The sequence below is a fragment of the Chroicocephalus ridibundus genome, chromosome 1, assembly GCF_963924245.1.
Source record: "Chroicocephalus ridibundus chromosome 1, bChrRid1.1, whole genome shotgun sequence".
Classification (NCBI taxonomy): domain Eukaryota; kingdom Metazoa; phylum Chordata; class Aves; order Charadriiformes; family Laridae; genus Chroicocephalus; species Chroicocephalus ridibundus.
In genome coordinates, this window is record NC_086284.1 from 206591763 (window position 1) to 206618836 (window position 27074).

A 27074-nucleotide genomic window follows, 5' to 3' on the forward strand; every position below is an offset into this window, starting at 1 on the left:
GATGTCAAACTTTAATCTCGGGGGGAAAAAGCAATTTTCCTTCCCTTAACGCTAAGCTACTACACTTACTTCTTCCTCCTTCTTGATGCACTTATTATTTTGCAAAAAACAAAGAATCTCGGCAAAAGGGATGAAGAAAACCACTGAAGGAAAAAAAACCAAAATAACGTTATGATGGTACCAGGGCATTCACGCGGGGAGAGGAAAAACACGCCTTCACGTCTTCCCCAGGCCGCATGGTGACCTGGGCCACTATGCCCCTGAGCTGAGCTCTGCGTGACTTCTCAGCCCTTTTCCCCTGCACTTCCCGAGTTTTCCTGGGACACACCTACACTGCAGTGCTGAGCACCGCACAAGCATTTCCAAGCGCACCCAGGAAAAGTGCCGTCACTTGGGGATCTTTCAGCACCTCTGCAGCCGAGATGACACATTTTGGGGTGTAAAGGGTGACCAGGGATCCAAACTTTGTATTTCTGACACTGCCCAGGTATCTGATTTGCAAATACCTCTCTGGTTTAGGCTGTTATTAAAATCTGAGATTTTTTTTCCTACAGCAGCAATACTCCGCACTCGTGTAGAACACCTCATAATGGACTCACACCTCCTCTTTGGAACACTCCCTTTATTTCTAGCTTCCAAAAACAAGACATGAATTACTACGCTTGGATTTTTGTTTCACGGAAAGTTTAACAGCAGGAGCAGGAAAAACATTCCAAGGTATTAGTTGTAGGTCATGTAGCGGGGGGTAGCACTGAATTTCGCATACGATTTAATGACTTTGTTCACTGCTTCCAAGAAGTCTTTCTCGGTTGCGATTTTTCGACGTGCTCTGATGGCAAACATGCCGGCCTCCGTGCAGACACTGCGAATCTCAGCGCCTTTGAAAGAAAAGGATAAACGAATTCACCACTCGCCACCAGTGGAGATGACGCATACACAAAACTGTTTGAAAAAAAAAAGAAAATGAGCTTACCTGTGCTATTGGGACACAGCCGAGCCAACAGCTCAAATCTTATGTCTCTTTCAACGCTCATGGAACGAGCGTGGATCTTGAATATGTGAGTTCGCCCCTGAAAAGAGCGGAGGACAGAAGTGTTCATGCTGTGAAAGAGGTGATGGCTCTCAGCGTGCAGCTGTCCACGCCCGTGGCAGGGGCAGATGGAAAATACATCTTTTGTTTGCTGCCCAGCTACAGTTTCCTACCTCTGGACAAGCATGTTTAAGTGTCTGTGATACTAAACCTAGAGAATATTTTCAAAGAGCTTAAATGGTAGAAGTACGTCAAGAAATCTCTCTCAAAAGAGCCAAATGAAACACGTTCCAACTTAAGAACTAAATCACGGAACCAGTTAAAGGATTCTTTATCTATTGAGTCAGGAATATGCAGTGAATGCAGATTCCCTGGGCCAGGGGTGGAATCTGTCCAGCGTGAGAAAACCTTTTCTGCACATCTTCAATCCCCCAAGTTTCCATGTAGTTTCAGGTAAGTTAAGAGTGCTGCTTTTGTTAATTATCGTAACTGCTTCCAGAGAATAATGCCCTAACTGAAGAAACACTCTGAAATCAGAATATACTAAGCGTGCTCACCTCAAGATCCGGCAAGCTGAACTCTATCTTCCGATCCAACCTGCCGGGCCTCATCAGGGCTGGATCCAGAGTATCGGGTCTGTTCGTAGCCATCAGCACTTTGATGTTGCCTCGTGGGTCAAAACCATCCAACTGGTTGATCAGCTCCAGCATCGTACGTTGCACTTCGTTGTCACCCCCAGCCCCATCATCGAAACGGGCACCTGGGGAGAAGAGACACGTGTGATTCACAAAATAAGAGAGGGACCTTCAGAGCACAGAGGAGGCGGCACAGCTGCTACACAGTGACACCTGGAAAAATAATTTTAAATTACATCCAAGTATTTGTGACGAGTTTACAAAAGGCATGAGGGGGTTCTTTGAAAATGACATATTTCAAAAAAAGAGCGAGCGGTGTTACCTGTCAGCTGTAATAGGCACCGCGTCTTCATCCTTAGCATGAAAGGGCCCGTCTCCCTGCCTACCAACTGGCCCAGATGATGAGACTTATAAATATCCTTTGTTTGTTTGTTTGTTTTGCCTCCCCTCAACCAAAACCCTCCCCGGCCGTGCCTGTGTAAAAATTGTTCTACCTTGAAAGGACCTAAGTAATTCCACTGGGGGAAAAAAAAATAATTTAATTTTCAGGCAGTAATGAAGCTTTAGTATGTAGTCAGAAGCTGAAGGCAGTTTAAGTTAACAGTACTTTTTGCAAAGACAATACAGAGATTCTTCACTAAAGTTTAAATAATCTGGGTGTTCCAAACATGCAAAAATGAATTCTCACCTGGGCTAAATATGTTCAAACTATATAAACCACTTCTTGAAAGCTTCCCAGACATGGGACATGCTGGTGGTAATTTCACTAAATAGGTAGTTACAAGCACATTTCTTGAAATGCAGCGATACAGATAAAGAATTACAACACGAAAAGAAAACCCGCAAGTTCTCGTATGAGATTAGAGCTACACATACTACAAACATACCTCCAATGGCATCGATTTCATCAAAGAATATAAGACAGGCTTTTTTAGTTCTGGCCATCTCAAAGAGTTCCCGAACCATTCGAGCTCCCTGAAAGCAAAAATCAGGATTTTGTTACAGATTCAAGGCACATTAAAGGAAAAGCGAAAATGAAACTTTTCACGTTTCCAAACACTTCAAAGTTTCCAATGACAAAACTCTTATTTGCACACATATCTATAACAGAATGTTCATAAATCTTGAAGCAATTTATAGAGGAGAAATTACTACTCTCAAATTCAGAAGTACAGATGAAGTCATTTACCTCAGGGCCAAGTGAAAAACAAATGGCAGAGTTGGGAGCAGAATCCTGATCCTAGAGTCCTCCCAACCCGCAGATTAAACTCTGCACTGCAAAGTCCATCTCATGGATGACAGCAAACTTCAGGTCTTATAACCGATCGCCTGATCTGCAGTGACTTGTCTGACAATTCCTCCCCCCTCCTGTCCTTCCAGCACGTGAGTACATTCATCCGTCACACCCACTACAGTGTCTGGTCCCCACCACTGGACATCTGCAGATCGCTCCACACTCCATCCAGTAGTTGCTCTCACCTCTCCCACATACTTCTGCACCAGTTCAGATCCAATTACTCTGATGAAGCAGGCATCGGTCCTGTTAGCGACAGCACGGGCACAAAGTGTTTTGCCTGTACCAGGTGGCCCAAACAACAGCACTCCTTTGGGAGGCTCAATCCCAAGGTTAACAAATCTTTCAGGCTGCAATGGTGGGAAACAGAAGGCAAGGTTATGGGCAAGTTAAAGATTACGTGCACCAAAAAGTAGATGCAAATTAAGAAAAGAATACATGAAGAGCAATATAAACCAGGCCAGGCTGGATTTCACTTGTTAAAACAAGACCTCCTTTCACTTAGGTGTTTACGCTCAGCTACATTATCTTGTTTTTCTTTTTCAAATGCTAACAGACGACCAGAATACTTTCAAAATAATAAAAGTTTCATACTTACATGAAGCAGAGGGGTTTCAACCACCTCTCTCAGCTTCTCAATCTGCTCTTTACAACCACCAACATCACTGTAAGTGACGTCTGGTTTTTCTTCTACCTGCACAACAAAAAGGTGAACGAGCAGTTAACAGCCTGATGCTGTATCTCGCTAGGCTTTCAAGAGCCCACAACAAAATCCAGACAAAGGAATCAAAATCACAAGACAAAGGAATGTCATAATAAGTAAAGGCAGTTCTCACTTGCATCATGGTGACTGTGGGATCAATCTTTGGAGGCAAGGGGATATGGATTTGATACTTGTTTCTGTCCACCCTGGTGAGAAAGCATGAAGACTATTATTTTAACACTGGTTAAACTGTCATGTAGAAAGAACTCTGTAAATTAGAAACTGAATTCTTAAACTGTTCTTTTCTCTGGCATCAAAACAGCCCAGCCCTTAAAGCCAATAGTCAGATGGGCTAGAAACCGGAATTCCTTCTGCAGAGAAGTTCAAGGTTTCCAAAAATATTAATTTCAAAGTATTTTGAAAACTAAATTTCAAAATATCCCACAGAGCAAACTGGCAAAATATTGATTCTAAAAGTAACAGGCTTCACCTCCTCAGCGAACATTTCCTGTGGCCGCCCTGTGTGCAACCGCGCAGACTGCCAAAGGGGAAGCAGGCTACGCAGGCTCCCTGAAAGCTGGGACTATTGAGACCAAAACGGAGAGGTTTCAGTCCGTGATGCATGGTTCTCATCAGAATTATATCAAAATAAAAAGACTTCAGCACGGCATGCGGGTGAGTTACTGTCTTCCAACAGAAAGACATTATTGTTACAATTTCAACCACTGCAAAAATATGACACGATAGTTATTGACCTGTCAAACTACTGGATCAGATGAGAAGGCTTCGGTCTCCAGTAAAACTTGTAAGAACGCAAAGATTTTGCTTACCCAACTCTCATCCCTTCTTCTATGTCAGTAGGTGCCACCTGGTCACTGAGATCCACCACAAATTTGGCAAACTGCTTGACATTGATAATGTACTTGGGATCCTCGGAGTCTGCATTGATTATCTTTGTACACCTAATACACAACACACAATTAACACCAGGAGGCAGACAAACTGGCTTGCTATTTGTATAAAATAGTATTGTACTTGTGATTCTATTATTATAGCATCATACAATAATTACAGCAATACATACAAGTATGAAGTACATAATACTTCATCTAGTGTAACACCGTTCCTTTTTGACACAATGGTAAAAAGTGCTTTCAATATGCTCAACACATGAACTTTATTTTTTTAAAAAAGTCTACTCCTAAGCTATAAATGACATATTAACACTATGTCACTCTTCACTCCGCTGCAAAGAGGAAGAGTGCACCCACCTCGCAACTTGCAACGGCTGCTCGCTTTGGAGAGTTTGCTTATCTGCAGCCAGATCCCAAAGGGCAGGAGGAGCCAGGCCAGTGTCGGATTCCTTGATCCCTACGTACAACACAGACAGGCTGAGGAGGAAGCAGCTAACTGGTACGTCAGTTCCATACCCTTCACACGTCAACAACCTCAGACGTAAGCCTGCAGGAAGCTTTTTGAGATCTCCGAAACACACACACACATCTTTGATGGAATTCCTAAACAATAAGTTTCCTAAAGAAGTGAGGCCTACGTAACTGCGCCAGCTAAACAAGCAAATACCAGTCTAGCCATCCTCTAACACAAATTTGCAATGTGGGGACGATTACAACCAAGCTTGACAGAGAGACAAGCATATTTCTAAGTTTCAGAAAAGAAGTGAAACTGCAAGTGCTTTCATTGAGGAAAAGCTTTAGTGCAAGACATCAGAAGCTACGGGATTCACACAGATGACAAACCTATTACTATTCTATGCTATTCTAAGTAATAACACTATTCTATTCTAAGATAAAAAACCTAATAAATCTTGCAAAACACAGATACAGAAAGTACCATCTCCATTATGCATTTGAAACAATCAAGGATTTTACTGGAAAATAGAAATCGCAGTCTTCCTGGCCGAACTGAGGGCCACTAGAGCTTAGCAACGGGGCAACATACATCAGTGAAACAAACAAAGAAAAGTTAGGGAACAAATTAATTTTTCTTGTAACTGCCATAACTGATCACCTGATTTTAAACCCGCTGATTTTAAATGCTAACCACTCAGATACATGTTTCTTTTCTATACAAGGACTAGTACCATGACTTAATACGTTGGGTTTTTGCAGTCTATGGAAGTTCACTCACTATTGAAAGACAGCTTGACACATATCACAATAAATCATCCAGTGACAGAAAGGGGTACTTGTTTCATGCTGTCATAATACAAAAAAAATACCATTTTGAATAAAAATGTGTTAAACTACAAGATTACATGATCATATGTACAGGTTAGCCTTGCAAAGTCAAAAAGACAGATCATCGCCTACAAAGCAAAAATCTCATGTTACCAAATAAAGAAATGTCTCCTTTTGAGAAAAATAACAATAATGAACCAATGCAGAAGTTGTTTAAAATCAGCTTCTTAAAACACTCGTTTCGGTCCGTGCATCTCTTCTATTGAAAGTTATCACAAGAAAGAAAGATACCAGTGAGCTCATTGATTTTCTTAAGTAGTTGTTGAATATCATCTTCTACTTGCTTGATCTGCCTTGAGTACGTGCTCTGGCCCTAGAAAAGAAATATCATGTAGATTTCGTAACTCAAATTATTTTAGGTTTAGGAAAAAATGCCAATAGGTGTCGAGCATCAAGATGTTCAATAGACTGTCTTGGTATAACAGCCAACTATTGATCACAGCCAAAAAAGACGGTGTTGAGTTCCAGTAACAATATTTCTGTTTGCAAAAACAGAGTGCAGCTACACACAATTCACCAATTGCGCAAGTGGAAATTTTTCACATTTGTAAACTTCAAGGATTTGTTTTTCCTTTTAAACTGGTTCAGCCTTATTTTTTAAACTATTTTTTTCCTAATGTTTGAAAAAGACTTAGTAAAAATTATATCTAGACAGAATTCTGTATACATTATCTGGAAATCATCTGTACAAGTGCTTTAACTACCTTACCTAACCTTTCTATCATCCACAGAGGATAACAGAAAGCTCACGGGACAAACCAGAAGCTAGATTCTTGCTTGTGATAAAATGCTTTACTGTCTTGCCCTGACTAATGCGGGCAGATCTGGATTTCCTGTAAGTGTCCTTCATATCAACTTGGCAACCAAAAAGAAGCCACAGTGGGCACAAGCCATATTTCAGAGCTTCATAAAGCAGCCTCAGCGTGAACAAAATTCAGGTTTCTGGCAAACGTATCCAAATCCAGACATTCACGAAGCTGCAAGTTTCATTTTTCAAGAGTTCTTTCACAGACCTATTGTACTTTCTGGTGGAGAGGGGAGATTCGTGGCTCTGGCAGGAAAGGCAGACAGTAACCAAAGCAGATTTACTAACTACTCACTAAACACACATCCCTTCAACTCTTGCATTCAATTCCTAACAAAAATTTCTTTTTTTCTCCAATAATCTTGTATATGTATGTTACTTACATAGGTTTTCAGCAAGGCAATATCTCCTTCATCCAAAGCTGAAATGAGACAGGAAAGACTTAAGCTTCGAATTTTAAAAACAAAACCAGCAGTATCAATTCTGCTTCTAAAAGACAAAAACATGCATTTTAAAGGGATTCTTTTGAGATTCTACTTTTTCACTAAACCAAAGTGGAAGAAAAAAGTATCAGACGTTCAAGAAAAATAAAATAGGGTCTGCAGTTACCCTCTTCAGTCCAAAAATCTGTACTGCCCAGAGCTCACAAGAAGCAAGGTACTTTATCTTTGCCTTGCTCAGAGTAGCTTACTGACCTAGGACTGTACAGAGAACAAACTGAAGATATCAAAACTTGATCTTTCAAACTTTTTGTTTCTAAACGTTTAAGATAACATCATGAAAAACTGTCATCACTTTCCCGCAGTGATGTCTCTCTTCCAAATTGCCCAGTGTGAGCAGGGAACAGCACCCAAATATAAGCCGGTCTCAGTAAAAAAAAAAAAAAAAAAAAACCAAAAACTACTGTAAACTGCTAAAGTAGGCTGGAATCAATAACAAACACAACGCTGAATTTTAATATTGTAAAACACAAAACATGGGAATGGTCATACCAGACGAGATAAACAGTCTGGTGCAATATCCCTTCTCCAACAGGAAGGTCTAAGAACATGGCAAATATATAGCGAACTCCCACTGCCAGGTCACATATTGTTATTAACAGCCCCCTAAAAAAAAAAAATCTTCCTTATGTGAATAATTTTGATAATTGTTTGAATCTCTGTAAACTTTCAGCAGAATATGCAGGAAGGAATCCCCCAGTTTAAACCAGCATTTGCTTGACTTAAACTTGGAATCTAAAAATTGTACTTGAGCCTCAGAATTCCCACATCAGAACATGCAGCATCAGCTGTTAACTGCTCAAGCTTTTGTAGAGAGACTTGCAGGATTGCTCCAAGGAACTCTCCCAGTTAAGAATTACTTATTCCCTATTTACTTTCCTATCACTTGTCATTTAACAGACCTTTAACATTGCCTCTTTCTTCTCCCAAAAGCTATCTCTTTTCCTGACCAAATGACTGTCCTCACCTTAAGCATCCCTGGCCCTCTGTTCTTCTCTTTTCCAATTTTCCTGTATCTTTTTATAACAGAGGGAGCCCAAACCACACAGTATTGAAGATCTGGATGCGGTGTGTATTATACACTATTTTGAGAGAATTTTTTTGTGTGTTAATCTTTATTTCTTTCCTGATTCTTTGTATTAACCCATTAACTTTTATATGCACTGTTGTTACAATGCAAAAATCTTTCTTGAGCGGGAACAGTTCAAGTCCATCACCGATTCCATATAGTACGGCTTTTGGTTCCAGACACATTACTTAATATTTACTAACACGGAACAAAAGGCAAATGAAATTCAACCATGAAAAGCAATGGCGATTTTCACACTATCACCACAAAAATTTGCTACTTCACTCTCTCCTGCTTCCACTGAATTACTTCGGAATGCGGCAACACACAGGGTGTGACAGCCGCCTCCGCTGGACTCCAGCAAGGAAGAAAAATAAATTATCCTGTTTAATTACGCGATGTGTGGCTCGGCTGCAGACGGCCAGCAGCTCCCCCGCAGCCCGGGGCGGGCCACGGCAAACACACACACACCCCACGGTATTCGTTATCCACCCACCCCCGCCCCGATCCGTCCTTCACGGCGCTGACCAGCATCTCCCCGAGCGGGCAGCGGACTTGGCGGACCCAATTTTCCTCAGTTTTCCCTCAGAAACGTCAAAAAACAGGCGGATGTTTACCTTTAACACTCCCACCCCACAGACCGCCCCCCCCCCCCCCCCCCGCCTCCCCCCCGTCAGGACGTCAGAGCCGAGCCCGGGCTCCGAGGCCGCTCGGAGGCCTCCGACTGCAGCGCCAAAAACCGCATTTAAGGGATTTTTTTTAAGTTTGAGGGTTTTTTTCTCCAGCGGCGCTCCTCCAGCCCCGCCGCTCCCGGCACCGAAATGGCGGCCGGCAGCGCCGCCCCCGCCGCGGTAACCGGTGTCCGGCCGAGGCCGAGGCGCCGCTCGGGGAGTCTCCCCGCCATGAACACGGGGATCCCGACCCGGGGCGGGGGGGGCGCTGCCGGTTCCGCCGCCCGTTGCCGCTATGGTAACGGCTGGTGGGCCCGGGGGAGGCGGCAGGGCCTGGCCCCCACCCGCCCCCGCCTCTCACCGCGGATGGGTTTATCCTCCTTCTCCTCCTCCTTGGTCTTCCTTTGATCGGCTCCCAGGTAGTCCGGCATCCTGGCGGCCGCGTCCCGCCGCCCGCCCTGCCCCGGATGCGTTACGCAGCACCACCGGGGCTTCCGGACGGGCCGGGCTGCGCCGGGGGGACACCAAAAGAGGGTGCACCGTTCCCCGCGAGCCGCGGGCTCCGCGCCACCGCCAACTCCTTCCCCCCCGGCACCACTGCCGCCGCCGGACAGTTCCGCCCTCCACGGCCGCCAGCGGGGCGGCCTGCGCCGCGCCGGTGAAACCCGCCCCGCGCCGGGTCCGGCCTCCGTTGCGGAGGGGCGGCGTGGAGCGGGCAGCAGGGCCAGGCGGCCGGCGGGGGAGGGGGGAACCGGGCCGCTTATCCCGCCGCACGCCGCCGCCCCGGAAGCGCTCGGCGGGCGCCTCCATGCGCCGGCTCCTGGCAACCGGCGAGGCGAGGCCAGCGGGCCCCGGCGCCCAGGCCCCAGCCGCGCTCCGGCCAGCCGCCCGCCGCCGCCATGCTGCGGGGGGCGCAGGAGGGGCAGGTGACGGCCGTCACCAGGGCGCTGTCGGCCGGTAGGTACCTCCGGCCCCTCGGGAGCCGGGCGGGAGCAGCGCGGCCGCCGGGCTACCGCCGGTGCCGAGCCGCGGGGGCGGCGGGTCGTGAGGGGGAAGGAGGCCGGAATCTGCCGGCGTGGTGGGGAGTGGGGCTTCCCCCGGTGTGAGGGGGTGATCCAGGGAACAGACCCCCCCAGCCAGCGCCCGCTGAGGCGTTGGAGTTGAGAAATGGTCTGTTTCTGAAGAACTTTCCCCTCAGTTTTACCTCATTGCCGCCCTCCTCGCGCCTTGCGGCCGCCCCGCGGCTCGTTGCCGGTCGGTGTGGGAGCAACAAGTGCGGTGGGGGAGCGGCGGGATCCGTCCAAATTTAACGGTTCTGCTGCAGTTATCTTCTCGGTTACCCAAGCAAAGAAGATATTGAGTATCGTTTCACACGTGCGTTCCTTTAAGTTGAGACCAGCTTTCAAGGTTTGAGAGCGCAGTGAAGTGTTGGGAAGGTCCCGCCTGATAAACGTCTGTTCTGGTTCTTGCAGGCTTTAAAGCAGCCTGGCGTTTTTAGAGCAAATTAGAAGATTTGCCAATCTGTAGCCTCGTGTGATGCAGTACTTTTATGGGCTTTGATGAGGTTTAATTTGAAAAAAAAAAAAAAAGTAAACCACAGAAGGTGAAGTTGCTTTTATGTTTTTGCTTATAGCATCAGTACTCTGTCAAGTGGAACCCGTGGGAAGATGGTTTGAAGCATTTATTAAGAGGAGAAACATAAATGTTTCTGCCTCTTTCCAGGAGCTAGAGGATGAAAAGGAACTTTCTGAAGAATCGGGGGATGAAGAATTGCAGCTTGAAGAATTTCCTATGTTAAAAACCCTTGATCCAAAGGACTGGAAGGTATTCAGTTGATACAGATTAGTGTTGATTATTTTGGCTGGAAATTTCCTGTCAAAGTTATCTGCCGTTCTCAGCTGCTAAAGATCCCCTTCTTCCTCCTTTCCCACCCCCATCTGAATTGCTTTGTGTCCCTTAGCGTTACACCTGAGTTTGTATTTTACACACGTAACTGGTTGATGAGGGCAAACTCGTTGCACATCAGGATAAGATCTTAGCCCTGAACTGTTGCTTTTCATTTTACTGCCTGTAAGCCGTAAAAGTGTCTCTTCTTGCTGTTACCGCCTCCCTTATTCTGGGATTGCGTTAGCACTCTTAATATTGAAGACAGCAATTCAATTTTCCAATAATTGAACCTTCTAGGATCCAGTGCTTTAATCCAATTTAGATTAAGCTACTTGAATTTCTGTAATAGTGGCTTTATTGATATTTGGTTATTCAATAGTTATGACCTTTACGACAATTGTTCCTATAGCCTTTTTCTAATATTTATTGAGGGAAGGAAGAATTATGCCTCTTGCTTTTAAAAGACTGGGAGGATAACTGTTTTTTTGCATGTGTTGTGGCTTTTTAGGTCTCATTTATCAGTGTTTATTAGGGTTATTTTTTTCCCCCTCAGAATCAAGACCATTATGCAGTTCTTGGGCTAGGAAATATACGATACAGGGCCACTCAGAAACAAATCAAAGCAGCTCGTAAGTACCTTTCCTTCATAAGCATACCTTTTTTTCAAGTGTACACAACTGTTTTCCACGTGAAAATACATACATGTTATGAACAAGCTTTTTACTGTTTCACAGACCTAAAAACATCTGCTCTTTGGTTGGTGTTGCTTACCAGCCTTCTAAATTTGCATCACAGCTCTGAAATCCAAAGGCCTAAAGCTAGGGAATTCAAAAATTTCACTCAGTTCACCTCTCAGCTTTCTTGCCTGTGTGTTTTTTGTCAACAACATTGAGACTATACGTGTACATTCCTGCATTTTTGAGTCTGCAGCCATGCTCAGTGAGAGGCATACCAACCTCAATGGGTTGGTACCTTGAAGCCCCCTTACAATGGTTAGCTGCCACTTTAATGCTTGTAAACGTTTAAGAAGTACACTGCTATTATCATTCTGATTAGACTGAGCGTTGCATGGGAATGGAGTGGTAGCTCTTGAATTTTCAGGTATTCAAGTAACTAAAAGTTACTTAGGTCACTGAGAAGCTTAGTTTTGCTCTTTGGTCACTTTACTATGTGAAAACTGTAGAGTTCCTGTGGCTGGATCTCTGGGATATTAGTAAACTGTTAAAAATGTAGTCTTGTGAGGTTTCCTTGACATTTTGGGTAAGTAAGTAATAGAACTTGCGAGTGCCAATGCGCTGCTTAATGATGTCACGGGACTGTGTCTTAAATCATGACATGGTTCAGAAGTGCGTGCAGGTGACTGGGGGTATCTTATGGTACTTTTATATGAAGAAACAATAAGGCTTCAGAACTTTGTTTCCTAGAAAGCAATGTGACCAAGAGTTGCCTTAGCAAGAAGGATACAAGTTTTCAGTGGAGGAAGAATTAAAAGTACTCTGAAGATTGTTTAATGGCGTTTATGAAGTAAGCTGATGGTTTTGTGAGTTGATCTTGCGAACACTTGCCTGTATAGCTGTACTGCTGTGAGGAGGATCACTGTCCCCAGTGAAACCACAGATACTACCAAATGAAAATGGGCGGAAATTAGCGAATTACCAGTTTGCACAGGAAATTATGTTGTCTCAGGTATGTGTTGATTAGCAGTGCCACTGTGGAGCATGTGCTAATATAGAATAGAGCAAGACCTATTCTGGTGATGATTAGTGGTCTCGCTAATCTTGTCAAGCAAGAACTGGGGCATCTCTGTAGGATCCTAACTGCATTCAATTATTACATGGTGGTATAGAGAGGTGAGTCTTTCTCACCAATATATACTGTGCTTTCCTGTTTTTAACAAGGATTCTGTTTTGTTTCTCAGAAGGCAAGTTGCTGTAACTACTTGCATGATATCTTCTCTCTGGTATTTTATAGTAGCCAAGAAGGTACAGTTTATGTTGTATGATAATATGGCTAGACCTTTTGTCAAAGAAGTCAGTTGAAAATCTGGTTTTACTGTTTAAACACTAGGACAACCTTGGTAGCAACTTTAATAGATGCTCTGTGTTAGTTATATCTTAGGATTTAAGGCCTAATTAGAGAGACCATACTTGAGCACAAAGTCTAGTGTGTGTACTTAATGTTATCCGTGGGTAAGTGCAGCAGTCTTTACAGGCTCATGGCTGTAGTTTCCTTGCTAAATTTCGTCTTGGATCCTGTTCAGGACTTGAGTAAAGAAATAGAATACAATTTTTATTTTGTTTGGACTTCTTTGCTTTTCATTGAAAATAACAACTAAAATTACATTAATTATTTTACTTTACTTTTTCAGTATGATTGCACAGGGAATTGTACCATGTTGAACAATTAAGGTCCTGAAACTGCATTATGCTATTTAAAGCTAATTGTACGCTTACAGTTACTGAAGCACTTTACTACGCGTAATATTAGAATAATCAGTACTGCTTTGGCTGATGAAGGTGCAATAGAGTTTCTGAGTTGTGGTTATTTTGTGTCCAAGCAAAGATGAAATAATTTTAATGCTGACAATAGTGTTAAATCAAAGAAAATTCATTAACTCATATCTGTTTTCTTCCTGATGTGGGTTTTTTTTTTTGGGGGGGGGGGGGGGGGGGAGTAATTTTTTTTTTTTATTTCTTTTTTTAAGTATCTAATTGGAGAAATATCAATTGGATTTATCATATTACTTTATAGTTTATGAGAAATAAACTGATGAGATGAAGCTTCTCTAAACGCAATGCATCTATTTGCTAGATAAATCCATGGTTTTGAAACATCATCCAGACAAGCGAAAAGCTGCAGGGGAACAGATAGGAGAAGGTGATAATGATTATTTTACATGCATAACTAAAGGTAAGCAATTGATCTCTTTTATTAGATACTCTCTCAATCTACTTGATAATCTGAAACATATTTGTAGTGCTTTATTAGATTTTTAAAGAATTGTCAATTACTAAAAAGACAGAGAAGTTCTCTTCCATTTTAGAAAACTGCCTCAATAAATAGAGATCACATTAATATAACTTCCCTCTGGGTAGAAGCAGTATGGGAATGCAGCTAATAGATGTTTGTCTGCCAGGCCACTTGGTGACAAAATGTGAACGTTTGTAGCGGCGTATATACGAAGATGAACCACTAGAGGTAGCCACATACCTAGCATAAACTGGTGTGCTATAAAGTAGTTCCCCTAAGACACCAACAGCAATTGGAAAATCTGAATTCTAATGCGTTTACTCTGCCAACAGAGCATCTGCTGATTTGATGTAGGATATCAGTTCCTTCAGCTGCTCTTTTCTGCCCACAGTTGACTGAGTGAACTCAATTGAATAACATTCCTTTTCTTGCCTGTAGTGACCCAGAACACTGCTGCAGGCTGATTCCAGAACCATAGGGAGTGTTCTAGGTGTATGACATATTGCTCTAGAAATGCTTTGGAGTTTGGCTTTTTTGTTTATTTCAAACAATTTTTTTTTTCTTACTCAAAAGGCTGGGACAAAATCTTGGAATTGGTGTGTTCTAAGCTTTCTTCTGGGTATCTTACAATACTACTTAAAATGTTAGATGATATGTTAGACAAGCTAATGATGTTTTCAACCTCCCTGAGAGTTGTCAAGAGGAAAAAACTTGCCAAAGAATTTTTTTTTTCCTGTAGTTGCAGTCCTGTCAGAAACTGGCAGATATTTATAATAAGAACAACCTGCACCTGGATTTAGGAATGTGCTCTGTGTTCTACATGCAAGGAGCAAAATACGTTTCCCTTTAACTGCTTACAGTCTGAGTTTAAGGATAAACAGAAAGGAAAGCACAAAGTCGCATGGAAGAGGAGTAATGCTTCCAGGCAGCACCCTGGATGAAGGAAATGCAATGGTAGGGAAGTGGAATCTGGAGTAGAAGCGAGTGGTAATGGAATGGAGAGAAGCAGCTTGGAAAGGCAGGAGTACGTAGGTGGGATTCAGGGCTGGGTCTGACAAAGGAATGAGTGGGAGGTACAGTGCTGGGGGAGCTGGGTCTGTGGGAGTAGAATTGGGGATCTGTGTGGAAGGGACACCTCTTAGCTGGAAGAGAAACCAACGGATGTGCACAGAATTTCTTGCATCAAGAAAATAGCATGAGGGTTATTGAAGCTCCTGGCTTGCAATTTAGAGGATAACTGGGGTCACTTAGAGTACTGGCAGAGGCAAGGGAGGAGTGGCAGCCTGCAGCTCATTGCTGGTCCCTTGCATTCCTTCCTCTCTCCACTAACGCGCACAGTGAGATCAGTTTGCAGAACCACTGAGCACCCAGGTCTCCTCCAGCTTATCACCTTCTAGATCTGACCTTAAGGTGCAGTGTTCTCTATACAGGGATGCCGTCAGAGAAGCCCATGAAAGATCGTGACACAAATTTGACTCCTTTGATGACTTTCCACTCTTACTGAAAAATAGCGGGTATTGTAAAACTGACAGACAAAGTAATTCCACACTTCCTTGAGAGAAAACAAGAGTTCACTGAAGCTGCAGTGTGTGTGATTTCCAGGTTAAAACATGCAGTAATGTGATACTCTCCAACTGCAGGACTGTAAGAACAGGAAAACTGGGAGCGGGTGCATGTTTTGGCTAGTAGCTATGTGGTGTTTCATACCCTTTCCAAGTCTCAGTACAACTTCACTGTGAGCTGCAAAAACTCCAATGAATGGCTCCTGTCCTTGCCAGTTCTGACATCATATTCACTCAGGGACTGCTTTTACTCCGTGCCTGTCTTGGTAGACCATTTTGTGAATTTATCTGCAAGGATCTGGTGTAGGATAAAAGCCTGAAGACATGCTCAAACTCCCAGTGCCTGAACTGAATTTACTGCTATAAAATTATTTAAAATATAATCTGGTTTGTAACCTCAATGGCTAAATATGTTGTTTTTCATAAACATTTTCCTCCTACTTGATTTAACAGGAATTGACAGCAATGCTATTTGGTGTCACTAAAATAATTAAATATTGAGCTGTACAGAATAATAGATCAAACGCAGATCTGACAGCATCTTTTTAAACATTTAGAACCTTTTCTGTAACATTCCCACCTTGTGGGGAAGACTCACTTTACTCTTATGTTTTATGTCTGGTAACTTTTCCTTCAGCTTATGAAATATTATCTGACCCTGTGAAACGACGAGCATTTAACAGCATAGATCCTACTTTTGATAATTCTGTACCCTCCAGAAGTGAAGCAAAAGAGAATTTCTTTGAAGTTTTTTCACCAGTTTTTGAAAGAAATGCCAGGTAAGCTATGCCAGACTGCCTTTGCTGTTGCTGGAGAATCAGCATTTGCAAACTCTTCTGGCATTGTGTTTGTAACAGGCGTGTTTTTAAGGTATTCTGGGAGATGTATTAATTTGGTAGAAATGTAATACCAGTAATACAATTATTTAATTTTAAGATAATCTGAACTGTCACACTGGAGGCATTGAGTTTGACCCACGAGATTTAAAAAAAAGTAAAAGTCTTTCTTGGCTCCATACTACTTACATGGAATGGAGGCAGAGCATGCTTTATTCCCTTAGAATATGTGGGAAACTTCCTGTAGCCTACCACAGAGCTGAGTAATTCACAGAGCACCTTTTGTCTGCTTTGTGGGAGCTTCTCTACTAGGAGAAGGTGTGTGGAGAATTGAGTATCCTGTGTTCCATCAGGTATCCTTGTAGGCACACCAAACTCAGGCAGGAGGAGTTTGCTTTTCTGGGAGAGCTCCCCAAAAAAGGCCCAATCTGGAAGATGCTTAGAAGGAGCTCTCCTGTTTTCTTCCTCTTTCCTGGTGCCTCTCTGTGTTGATGGGAGGGAGCCTCTGATGTGGTATTTTGATTCTGTACTTAACATGTGCCATGTTTTGAAGTAAGAATACATATATATTATTTCTTGAATATATCCATTTATTTTCAGGTGGTCAAATAAGAAAAATGTTCCTAAACTGGGGGACATGAACTCATCATTTGAAGAGGTAGATGCATTCTATTCATTTTGGTAAGTTAGCTGATACCTCAGTTTCTATTCAAGACACATGATATAAAGGGCTTGCAGACCTTTTTGTATGTAGGTTGTTGGCTGTGGTCTGTTCTGACCTAGTAACGCCACAAAATTACCCCATAGCTGTTTGGTGCCTTCCACAAACAGGCTTTCTCTGAACTAATACATCCGCGTTGTAAATTCACAATTACAGTGGGAGCTTCTGGCAGTTCTCTGACCACAATGGCTGTGAACCGAGTTGACCCACGGACTAGAGGTGGGGTTCATCTCACCTAACTTGTTTTCAGTCGAGGTGTCTACTAGGTATTTCAGCTCCCCTAGTTAAGGGAGGTGTGTCTAGTCCAATAAAATCAGTTAGAATTTATGCCTTGACTCATCTGCTCAATACGGGTGCTTATATAAAGACTGAAGTAATTTCTCTCTGAACTCTACAGACTGCACTATATCTCCACTGCCTGTAATGGGAGCTTAGACAACTGCACTGTAGACATTTAGAGTCGGTGAGACTGATCCCATCCTAAAATACACTCTGTCCTACAGTGCAGATAGATGTAAATCATTACCATCAATAGCATCTTGCGTTTTGACTTAACACAGTGGAATCATTGTAGGTGTAGTATAATTGTAAATTATGTATTATAGATTGTAAATAACAGCATAATTGCCTACAAAAAGCTAACAGTAAAAGAGGTAGATTATTTGTAATAGTTTTGCTGTTTTCTTTTTTTAATTCACTTTTTTTTTTCCCTTTTTTTTTTTTTTTAATTTACTTTAGGTATAACTTTGATTCCTGGAGAGAGTTTTCCTATTTAGATGAAGAGGAAAAAGAAAAAGCAGAATGGTATGTAAGTAAAAAGAAATTTGACAGGAGACTGAGAGATTGGTACAGCAAGATTTTTCCAACTTCTTATTAGACTGTAAGTCCTAGGAAGAAAGGTAGCTGAACTAAGACTGAATTCACTCTCCCAGATTAGTAGTTAGTCATGGACTTGAACTGTACTGACTGTGGGCTTCTTTTTGTCGTACCTGTGTAATTGAAGTATTCCTTGCCTGCATCACAGAGGTGTTTCTGAGGTGCTTTGAAATGTGTGTTCATTTAAGTTCAGACTTGCAGTTCCAGCAAGTCCCAAACACAGGTTGAACCTGGAGCCAGAAGAGAGTGGATGAGTAAGCAGGCATCGTCTCTCTCTCCGACTCTTTATTAAACTGTGCTGAGGCAAGTGATACTTTCTAGAATTGAGAGAGATCAGTTCTGATGGCTTGATGTTAATAAAAATAGTGTATTTGTTGATGTAGTGATAGTTGCTGAATTACTCAGACCATGTTGCCATTGGAAAATACATTCTATTTTTATCCTTCCTACAGTTATAAACACAGAATGTTCAAGTTAGAGCACCAAATCATTTAGTCTAACACGTATTTCATAGGACACAACCTTTCACTTAGTCATCCTTGTATAACCGTAACTTGCATTGTATGAGTCTCTTCTTTTACATTTGAATAGAAATCAATTTTGTAGTTAGATTCAGTCATTAGCTTGCTTTGTTGCTAAAACCTGCCATATTTAGACTGTAGCGAGGCATTCCTTCCTCTTCTTATGCCTTTTGCTGATACTAAATTTTTTTGAGTCTCTCTGGACCCAATGTTCCCTTTCCTGCGCAGGTTCTGTGAAGGCACTGTGATCAATTCCATACCACTTGTATTTTTGATAAATTATAGAGTAATCTCTAGGCTTCTCATTGGAGGAAGGCTCTTGAATTATTTGCGTAGCTGTTCTTTGTGCTTATTCCTGTCATTGGTGTCCTTTTTAAAAAACATTTAGACAAATGGTCCATAGTATGCTAGTACTTCAGAGAGAGAACTACATTAGCTTCTGTTCAGTTGGTCATGATTCTTGTTATCCCTTCTTGCCAAAGGTGATATTGCTCCTGTTTTAGATCTTCAGTCCACTTGTAGTAGTCTCCTACTCTGTTATGGGGATTGTTTTCTCTGTTTTGAGGTATATTGTTCTGTATTCGGTTGTGTGGATGAGGATATAGACCCCCACTAAAAACTTGACTCTTTCTTGGCAGCACTGACAAATATTTTCAGATTACTTAGCCAATTTTTAATCTATCTAACCTGTGCTGTATTTAACTGGAGTAAATCTGGCATGATTTTACTAGAGTGTCACGGTACTTCATAGTAAGTGTTCTTTCTGTGCAGATGGGTTTACTTGACATGACCTATAGTCTGTAAGATGGAGATAAAGGGCAGCAATATAATCGATGTCAATTAATTAAACTGTATACAAACATTTTGGTTGTTTTGCTTGGGTTTAATGTTGGGTCAACGAGTGGATTGCATTTTGAAAAAAAAGTCCATGATCTCATTCCCTGCAATGATAGATAAGCAGCTTGTTTTGTCAGGTTCATGTAATTGTGTAAACACTTAGCACTTTTGACACAAGCTTGGGGCCTGGAACTTAATTTTTTGTAAGTACTCAGGGAAGAGCATCTGTGTAGGGATACGTTTTTTAAAAAAGTTTATTGAATTTCTAACAGACTGACACTGTAGGGTATTAGCACTGAACTACACTTTCCCTTTTTAGTCGAGATGAAAGGAGGTGGATTGAAAAGCAGAACAGAGCTGCCAGAGCATTGAGGAAAAAAGAAGAAATGAACAGAATTAGGACACTTGTTGGTGAGCATACAAACTGCTGTTTTCTTAAAGAGAGATTTGTTAACTAACAGTGGAAATCTCCTGTTTTTCTTTTGTATATGATGCATCCTTTCTTCTGCCAGACAATGCATACAGCTGTGATCCCAGGATAAAGAAATTTAAGGAGGAAGAAAAGGCAAAGAAAGAAGCAGAGAAGAAAGCAAAGGTAGAAGCAAAACGAAAAGAACAGGAGGCAAAAGAAAAAGTAAGTTAACTACTTTATTTGGGTTGAAAAAACTTCGTTCATTCCCACCTGATCCAATGCTTCAGCTTCTAGACATGTCAGAAAGCTACTGTTAGAATTATATTGGGGTTTAAAGATGTGTTGGTTTTGATCCCTGTGCAACAGGCAGTGCAAGACTGGCAGCCATTTGAGAGTGAGATGAAACAAGGAGTGCAGCTCTGAAACAAAAAAACTTCTAAAACTGAGTTTTGTTGTTGCATACACTTCCTCTGGTTTAGAGGCGGTTGTTGAGTTCTGTGCCCTACTTTCCTTTTTCATAAAACGGATACAGCCGCTTGCCTTGTGCCTATGGTCTGTGAGTGGTCAATTGGTATGAAACACTTTGACGTAACATAACGTATTTGATTAATAGTAGCAGTTTGGAAAAGATGGCTCTTTCTGAAAACGGTACCAGGAATCAAAGGGAACTCTCAGGTGCTAAGAAGTGACTTAAAATGCAATACTGGAGAACCACAAAATTTTATGTTCGTACTCATGCAGGAGAAATGTTGGACCACTGCATTTTTTCCGAGCTTATGCTCTTAGGGCAGGCATTGGAAATTTCATACAGTTGTACATCTTCATTGTGAAGGAAGTCAGGATTTATGAACTAGGGGTCCTCAAGTTGAGTATTTGAATCATTGCTAGCTGGTGTATGTTTCATCACCTCCCTCTAAATTCTTGGAAAACCAAATATGAAAATATTGATATATTAAAAACCAGAAATGGCACATTTTAATACTGAATAACCCCTATAACAGTGTGACTTTGTTGAGGTTTTTTTGTTTGTTTTTTGCTTTTGATTGCAGCAAAGACAAGCAGAATTAGAAGCAGCACGGTTAGCAAAAGAAAAGGAGGAAGAAGAAGTTAGGCAACAAGCATTAGTAGCAAAGAAGGAAAAAGAGATACAGAAAAAAGCAATCAAGAAAGAAAGGCAAAAACTGAGAACGACATGCAAGGTATTTAAATATCATTATAGTGAAATACAGGTTACATCAGTGAAATTACTATGTTTGCTTAGATCAGACCCTATCACATGCTTGCTTGTTCTTATGGCTGGAGATGGGTACGGAAAGTGGGTTTACTATAAAGCAAAATACTAAAACACATACTTATCATATAGTTTTGAGTTATGAGTAAAGCTGACCAAATAGGTTCAAACACAGCAGTGGCTGAAGAATGCTGTGTGTTAAGCCTTTGTCTGAAGGAAAAGGACAATAAAGTTCAAGAACTTTGTAGAACATGTATTTCTGCTTCCAGAACTGGAATTACTTTTCTGATAATGAGGCAGATTGTGTTAAAATGATGGAGGAGGTGGAAAAGCTTTGTGATCGTCTTGAGCTAGCAAGGTAAGTTTTCCTGCTGCTGATTTCTGCTTGTTTTGATACCCATCTTTCTACTAGCTATCCATTGTAACTTAATAATTTATTTTTAGTCTGCAATGCTTGAATGAAGCACTTACATCCACAACAAGGGAAGGAGGGAAGGCGGCTGTAGTAAAACAGGTAATTATGCTGAGTGTCAAATCAAAATAACAGAATAATTTGATTTGTGACATCTACATGACTGAATCGAAATAAGATACACCATAGCTGCTGTGGAATCCTGCCTGTTAAACACACAGACCTGAGTTTCAGAGTCCCCAGGCTGACTTGATGTCTGCTCCATTTTTACATAGTGCAGTCCATGGCTGGTGAATTAACCAGAGCCAACTGAGAAAAAAATATGCATTTTTAATTAGTAAAGGACACAAAACCTACCATTTGTACAGTGTACAGAAACAGTAGAAGAATTTAATTTTGCCCAACAATGGGTAGCGGTTGGAGGGGAAGGAGGGCAGTCTTAATCCATTATGTTACACGAGAAAAATCCTAGTCTAGTATCCGTGACCTGGGGCTAGATCCACAAAAGGAATCAAGTGCTGTAGGCGCTGGAAGGGCGAGTGGGTTGGATACCAAAGTATGGGAAAAGCAAGACACTTGTGATTAAGATTTTCAAAACTCAGCAAGGATCTGCCTAAAGTTGCCAGGAAAGAGAAGCCGTTTGGACTAATAAGGCTGAACCCACATCCTGCAGAAAAAATAAGGTGCTTTTTCTCATCCACTTTGATTCACAGCTGTGAACTTTTTTTCCTAGTGAGGAAGATGATCTGTCCCCACCCCAAGGTCAGGTTTACTCATGAAGACTCAAATCCCTCTTGTCCTACAGGAGACTGAATCCAATCTCTCAGTCTCCAGGAGAGTATTCCAAACACGGGACAATAACCTTTTTGTCTCTCTGTTAAAACTGTTTCACTTTTGCATTAATAAAAATTATCTATTGGATAATTTTCCTTTTGCTATGAAGATTGTATTATGAGATAGACAGGGAGAAACCTATTTGGGCATTCTGCCAACAGATGTAAGTGCATAGATTTTTTTAATATTGCCAAGACTGGATCGGGCACGCTCAGAAGTGGATACATTACAGATGTGTTACACCACAGTCTCAGGATGTGATGTTCACAAAGATACGCGATGGATAACTTAAGTCCTGTTGAATTGCTTGCCAACAAAGTACATGTGGTATGCACGTAGCAACTAAAGTCTGGGTTGTTGCAATTAATGCTAACTTAGTACAACCATAGTCACCGAGGACTTCTGGCATAACCAGGCTTAGGTAGCAGTTAGGTTGGAAGATCTGTGAAGCAGTGTGTTCAACATGGAGGTTTAACTGCTCTCACTAGTCACTAGGTTCTTAATACTTTTGTGGATCTGTCCCTGTAAGTCAAGCGTTAGCCTGGACATTCACGCTAGATTAAGAAGTTTTGCCTAATCCTGGAAGTGTTTGTTTAATTTCCTAGTGAATTTGTGATGGATTTCTGCTGTAGCTCCTAATCTGGGATGGACAAATTCGTGCACAGGATGGAGGGAAATAATACTGGAGCAGAGAAGCTCCTCCATTTCCTTATATATAACATACAGAACAGAAACTAAGCAAAATCCAAGGCTCAAAGCAATTCCAGAGAGAGGGGGTTGTGTCACTGTAAAATGTAAAAATAAATAAATAATGCTTGTTTACAATCCTTCAGATAGAAGAAGTAAATGAACAAATAAGGCGAGAAAAAGAAGAGGCAGAAGCTCGTATGCGCCAAGCAACAAAGAGTTCAGAAAAGTCAACCAGTGGTGGTGGAGGGGGAAGCAAAAATTGGCCAGAAGATGATTTACAGTTGTTAATTAAAGCTGTGAACCTCTTCCCAGCAGGGACTAACTCAAGGTACTTCTCAGGTTTGGTGTTAAAAGCCCTACTAACAATTTTTAATTACATTAACACAGTTTAAAAATTAGTTTAAAACAACCATAATACAACTTATTTTCAGACCATCCTAAGTATGATGTCAGTATAAGGACTCCCTGAACTTTCTCCTTTTCCTTGACTGTTGGGCAGCCTGCGGTTTGTCTTCTGTTCAGTACCATGCTCCACATGTCCCTGGAGTTGGCTCTGGCCCTGTGTCTTGTTTCCCCTCAAACTTGGGCCTCAGTCCATCAGCAAGATTGTGCCGAGGTACACGTTTGCACCGGGCTTACCACAGGACAGGGTCCAGTCCAGGAGAGAACAAAACTCTTAACAGTGACCGTGACGCAGCTGCATTGGAATACAAGTGTGTAAGCTACTTCCAGTAGCTCCACAATGAATGTGAGGCTGATTTCTCTTCTACACGGTAGGAGGAAAACATCCAAAGATAGAGTTAAGTGCCCCAGCTCTCTTTAGGGGAGAGCTGGGGAAAAGGGAAAGGTTGGAATGCACAGAAAGGAGCACTGGCCATCAGCTTGCTAATAAGCATCAAGAACAAGAACATGCCTTAAATCCTGTTCTTTCCCAGGACTGCAATGCCTTCTTCCACTTAGGATTCACAGATCTGAAGCCTCCATTACAAGAAAAAAAACAACAACAACAAAAAAAACCCCAACTACTAAGCTGTCATATTCTTTATGGAGATGATAGCAGTACCTGTTTCCGCACTGCAGCCCAGCACGGGAGTACTGAGAACACAGGCCCAGACAGGACACTCCTGCTGCAGATATTCCCTTCCACTTTCTAAGAATGCACTAGGAATAATTTTGGTGCTGGGGCTGTTCCAGCTCTCTCCTGTTGAAAGCTCTTTATCTGATGTTTAGGTATTCTTCTGGGGGGCTGCAGACACAGGGTTAGTAACTTCTCAGCCCTTTCAGTGCAGCCTGCAGTATTTAATCGCGGAGGTGTTTAGGGAATTCAGGAAAGCAACAGCTGAGCAGAGTTTTGAAGATTAGAGGTTTGCACTTGCACATCTATATTCTATCCCATCCTTTTTCTGTATCAGATGCCAAAAAGTTCACCTAAACTGACTGAATTCTTAAGGGAAACATCTGCATTTAGTGACTGAAAGCTTTCCAGAATAGTTAATGTGGAAGTTTATATGTATTTAAGTATGATTAATTTTACTTAGAAGTTGATATAAATGTGTACAGGAGCTTGACTTGTGTGAAGATAAGCTATTATGCAATATGCTGGTTTACCCTTTCTATCCTTGCTTTAGGTGGGAAGTAATTGCCAATTACATGAACTTGCACTCTACTACTGGAATAAAACGAACAGCAAAAGATGTCATCAATAAAGCAAAGAGCCTCCAAAAGCTTGGTATCTATATTACCTTATTTTTGTAATAAGATGGTCTGCATGCTTCTATACAGCTTGATTTTTATTTGAACAGCATTGTGTTTCTATTATGATAAAGTCTTCTGTATATCCCCAAAAGAAGTGTAGTTCAGACAGAGCATTTAGAGGAGCACTTACATATTTCAGCATTTTCAGCCTAATGGTGATTGTGGAAATCACCACCTCAGGAATTCTCTGAATCTAACTTGATGCACAGATGCCTAGGCCACATGCATTGCCTTAGGCTCCTCTGCACTCAGAGACAAACGCACCTCTGAGACAGCTCTCTGCAAAGGAAGGGATCTAGAATAAATGGAGTTGATGAAGCTACAAAGATACTTCAAAAAGATGAATGGGATTCAAAACCAGAGTAACACACGTAAATTTATGTGGCTCATCTCTTCTTGTGGTAAATAGAGCCTGGAGAGCTCTAGAATAAGTTCTCAAGGAAAATCCAAACATTCCACTATAGAACAAAAAAAACAGAGTTTTCAAGAAGTCTCTCCCTTCCATACCACGTACCTGCACAAGCAGAACCCCGACCTTCCCAGTGTTCCTGCCCCTCTGACACACTTGTACTCTGGGTAATGTGTGAGGTTTGTGCCACAGCCCTTACTTGCGAGAATAATCCCTCTTGATCCCACTGAAGTTGCAGGTTCAGGCTTAAGCTTATATGGAGAAAGTATTCATCTCAGCAGGACAGGGGCTGGAGAGCCTGACACTTCAAGCAAAGTTTATTGGACACTGAAAGATTATTTGCTATTTTATCTACCAGCCTCTTTTTAAACCATCATTTTAAAAGAAGTAGGAATTTGGTTTTTTGATTATGTGATTATTGTAAACTAGTAATCTGCTACACAATGTTGTTGTTATTTCATCTGGCCTTAATTTTATTGCAATAATTATTCTATTCGATGTCTGCTGCTCACAGACCCTCATCAAAAAGATGATATAAACAAGAAAGCTTTTGACAAATTTAAAAAAGAACACGGTGTGGTGCCTCAGATGGACAGTGCTGCCCCCTCGGAACGATTTGAAGGTAAAGGTGAAAAGGAAGCCCTTCTTGCAGAGTTGTCTCCCCTGTGCATCTTAGTAAGAAAGTAATCCAGAACTTACTTAAAACTTGCTTACGTAGCAAGTAAGAAAGTGATCCAGGCCCTGTTACTGGATTTGAGGGTTTCTGGTACACACAGCATAAGCCACAGTTAGTTAAATGGTGGCAGTTTGAAATGCTTCCTGGTGAGGCAACAGGTTAAGTCTGATGCTGAGATTATCTGTTCCTCGGAGGGTGGTACATTTTCAGGTAACAGCAGGGCTGAGGGGATGCGTTTGACATACAGGATCATCCTACAGTTAAGCTTAGGTCTCCTGTTAAACCCCTAACACATCCCATCAGAATTTCCAGGCACTTGCAGAAGAACACTTACCAAGTGTTACCCTAACAATGTGGCTTCACAGGGCAGCAATAGTCATCTGACACCCAGCTGACAATAAAAGATGTTACCTTCTAACTTCTCCATGCTTTATTTAAAGACCCCAAGGGCCACTTGTCCAGTCAGTTTCAGGGTTGTTTTGGTTTTTTTTCTTTCAGGTTTTTTGTACTGGGTAGCCTTTAAGTCAGACTAGATGTATGACAAAACTGCAAGGATTTTAAACCAACTATAATAAATTTTACAATATTTTCTTAGGCTTATCTCATAGACTCCTTGTTATTTTTTTTCTTACTATCATTTTTGCATTTAAAAACAGGATCACCTTTAGATTCATCCCCTTGGACTACAGAAGAACAAAAGCTTTTAGAACAAGCATTGAAGACTTACCCAGTAAATACTCCCGAAAGATGGGAGAAAATAGCAGCAGCTGTTCCAGGCCGGTCGAAAAAAGACTGCATGAAGCGATATAAGGTAAGGTACCTCACCTCCCCCTAGGATCGCAGTTAGCCCAGGTCATGTTAGAATCCTTTGCTTTTAGTGTTGCTTTCCGTGCCAGACACAGTATTTGCCAAGAGCACACTAGCACGAGATGGAACCTTATGGAGAAACTTTTGGGTTTTGGTAACTTAATCCCAAAAGAGCAGTAAGGACTAAGTTTTCCTCAGTGAAAGCTGTGGCTCAGGAAGCTGGGAAGAGAAGTCTGTCTTGTAAAGTCTGTCTTACAGTTTGACAGCAAGCTGTTGTAGATGGTGAAGCCCTATCCGTAGCCTCTTGTAGGTAAAGCTCCTGATGAGCATTGACCTTCCATTAATATTTTTTTTCTCTAAGATAAATTGTTTTAAGGTATTAAACTGTATAGATTCCTCAATATGTTGAGAGATAGAGTGCTTCAGGCCGAACATATGTAGTGTTAACAGGTTTTGAACAAGTTCCACATTTAGATAAGTATCTTTTTTGTTGTCCCCCCCCACCTCTCCAGGAACTCGTTGAAATGGTCAAGGCGAAGAAAGCTGCTCAAGAACAAGTGATGAATGCTACTAAAGTCAAGAAGTGACTCTTACTGACAATCTTTGTTTTATAATAAAAATGCAAATATTGTACATCTTTTCATTCCTTCCTTAATTATACAAATACACAGGA

General features: G+C 41.7%; 2 protein-coding genes across 3 annotated transcripts; one reads left to right on the plus strand and one right to left on the minus strand.

Moving 5' to 3' along the window:
- Positions 1-605: 605 nt before the first annotated feature.
- On the minus strand, positions 606-9535 carry PSMC2 (proteasome 26S subunit, ATPase 2). Its single transcript, XM_063323497.1, has 12 exons — positions 9327-9535; positions 7109-7146; positions 6152-6233; positions 4934-5033; positions 4493-4624; positions 3796-3868; positions 3558-3653; positions 3145-3309; positions 2553-2640; positions 1588-1790; positions 974-1070; positions 606-878 (listed from the first exon to the last, which is right to left on the minus strand). The coding sequence occupies exons 1-12, from the start codon at positions 9394-9396 to the stop codon at positions 721-723; spliced, it is 1302 nt and encodes a 433-aa protein (XP_063179567.1). The 5' UTR covers positions 9397-9535; the 3' UTR covers positions 606-720.
- A 119-nt stretch (positions 9536-9654) lies between these two features.
- DNAJC2 (DnaJ heat shock protein family (Hsp40) member C2) lies at positions 9655-27074 on the plus strand. Of its 2 annotated transcripts, none has more exons than XM_063323493.1 (17): positions 9655-9922; positions 10599-10789; positions 11406-11481; positions 13664-13762; positions 16022-16163; positions 16821-16901; positions 17680-17745; positions 19495-19586; positions 19688-19809; positions 20637-20786; positions 21088-21176; positions 21263-21332; positions 22898-23082; positions 24383-24483; positions 25433-25540; positions 26251-26405; positions 26914-27074. In XM_063323493.1, exons 1-17 carry the CDS (start codon positions 9865-9867, stop codon positions 26986-26988), a joined length of 1860 nt encoding a protein of 619 aa, XP_063179563.1. In that variant the 5' UTR covers positions 9655-9864; the 3' UTR covers positions 26989-27074. The 2 variants fall into 2 exon arrangements, with proteins under 2 accessions (XP_063179563.1, XP_063179564.1); XM_063323494.1 differs by having other exon boundaries at positions 9656-9922; positions 10688-10789.

Excerpts from the sequence above, each read along its gene's own strand:
- PSMC2 (XM_063323497.1), bottom strand. The coding sequence starts at position 9,396 with ATGCCGGACTACCTGGGAGCCGATCAAAGGAAGACCAAGGAGGAGGAG. Across the intron at positions 6,234-7,108 it reads TTGCCTTGCTGAAAACCTAT|GGCCAGAGCACGTACTCAAG; the intron begins GTAAGTAACATA and ends TTTCTTTTCTAG. Across the intron at positions 5,034-6,151 it reads GAAAATCAATGAGCTCACTG|GGATCAAGGAATCCGACACT; the intron begins GTATCTTTCTTT and ends TGTTGTACGTAG.
- DNAJC2 (XM_063323493.1), top strand. The coding sequence starts at position 9,865 with ATGCTGCGGGGGGCGCAGGAGGGGCAGGTGACGGCCGTCACCAGGGCG. Across the intron at positions 9,923-10,598 it reads CACCAGGGCGCTGTCGGCCG|CATCAGTACTCTGTCAAGTG; the intron begins GTAGGTACCTCC and ends TTTTGCTTATAG. Across the intron at positions 16,902-17,679 it reads GATGCATTCTATTCATTTTG|GTATAACTTTGATTCCTGGA; the intron begins GTAAGTTAGCTG and ends AATTTACTTTAG.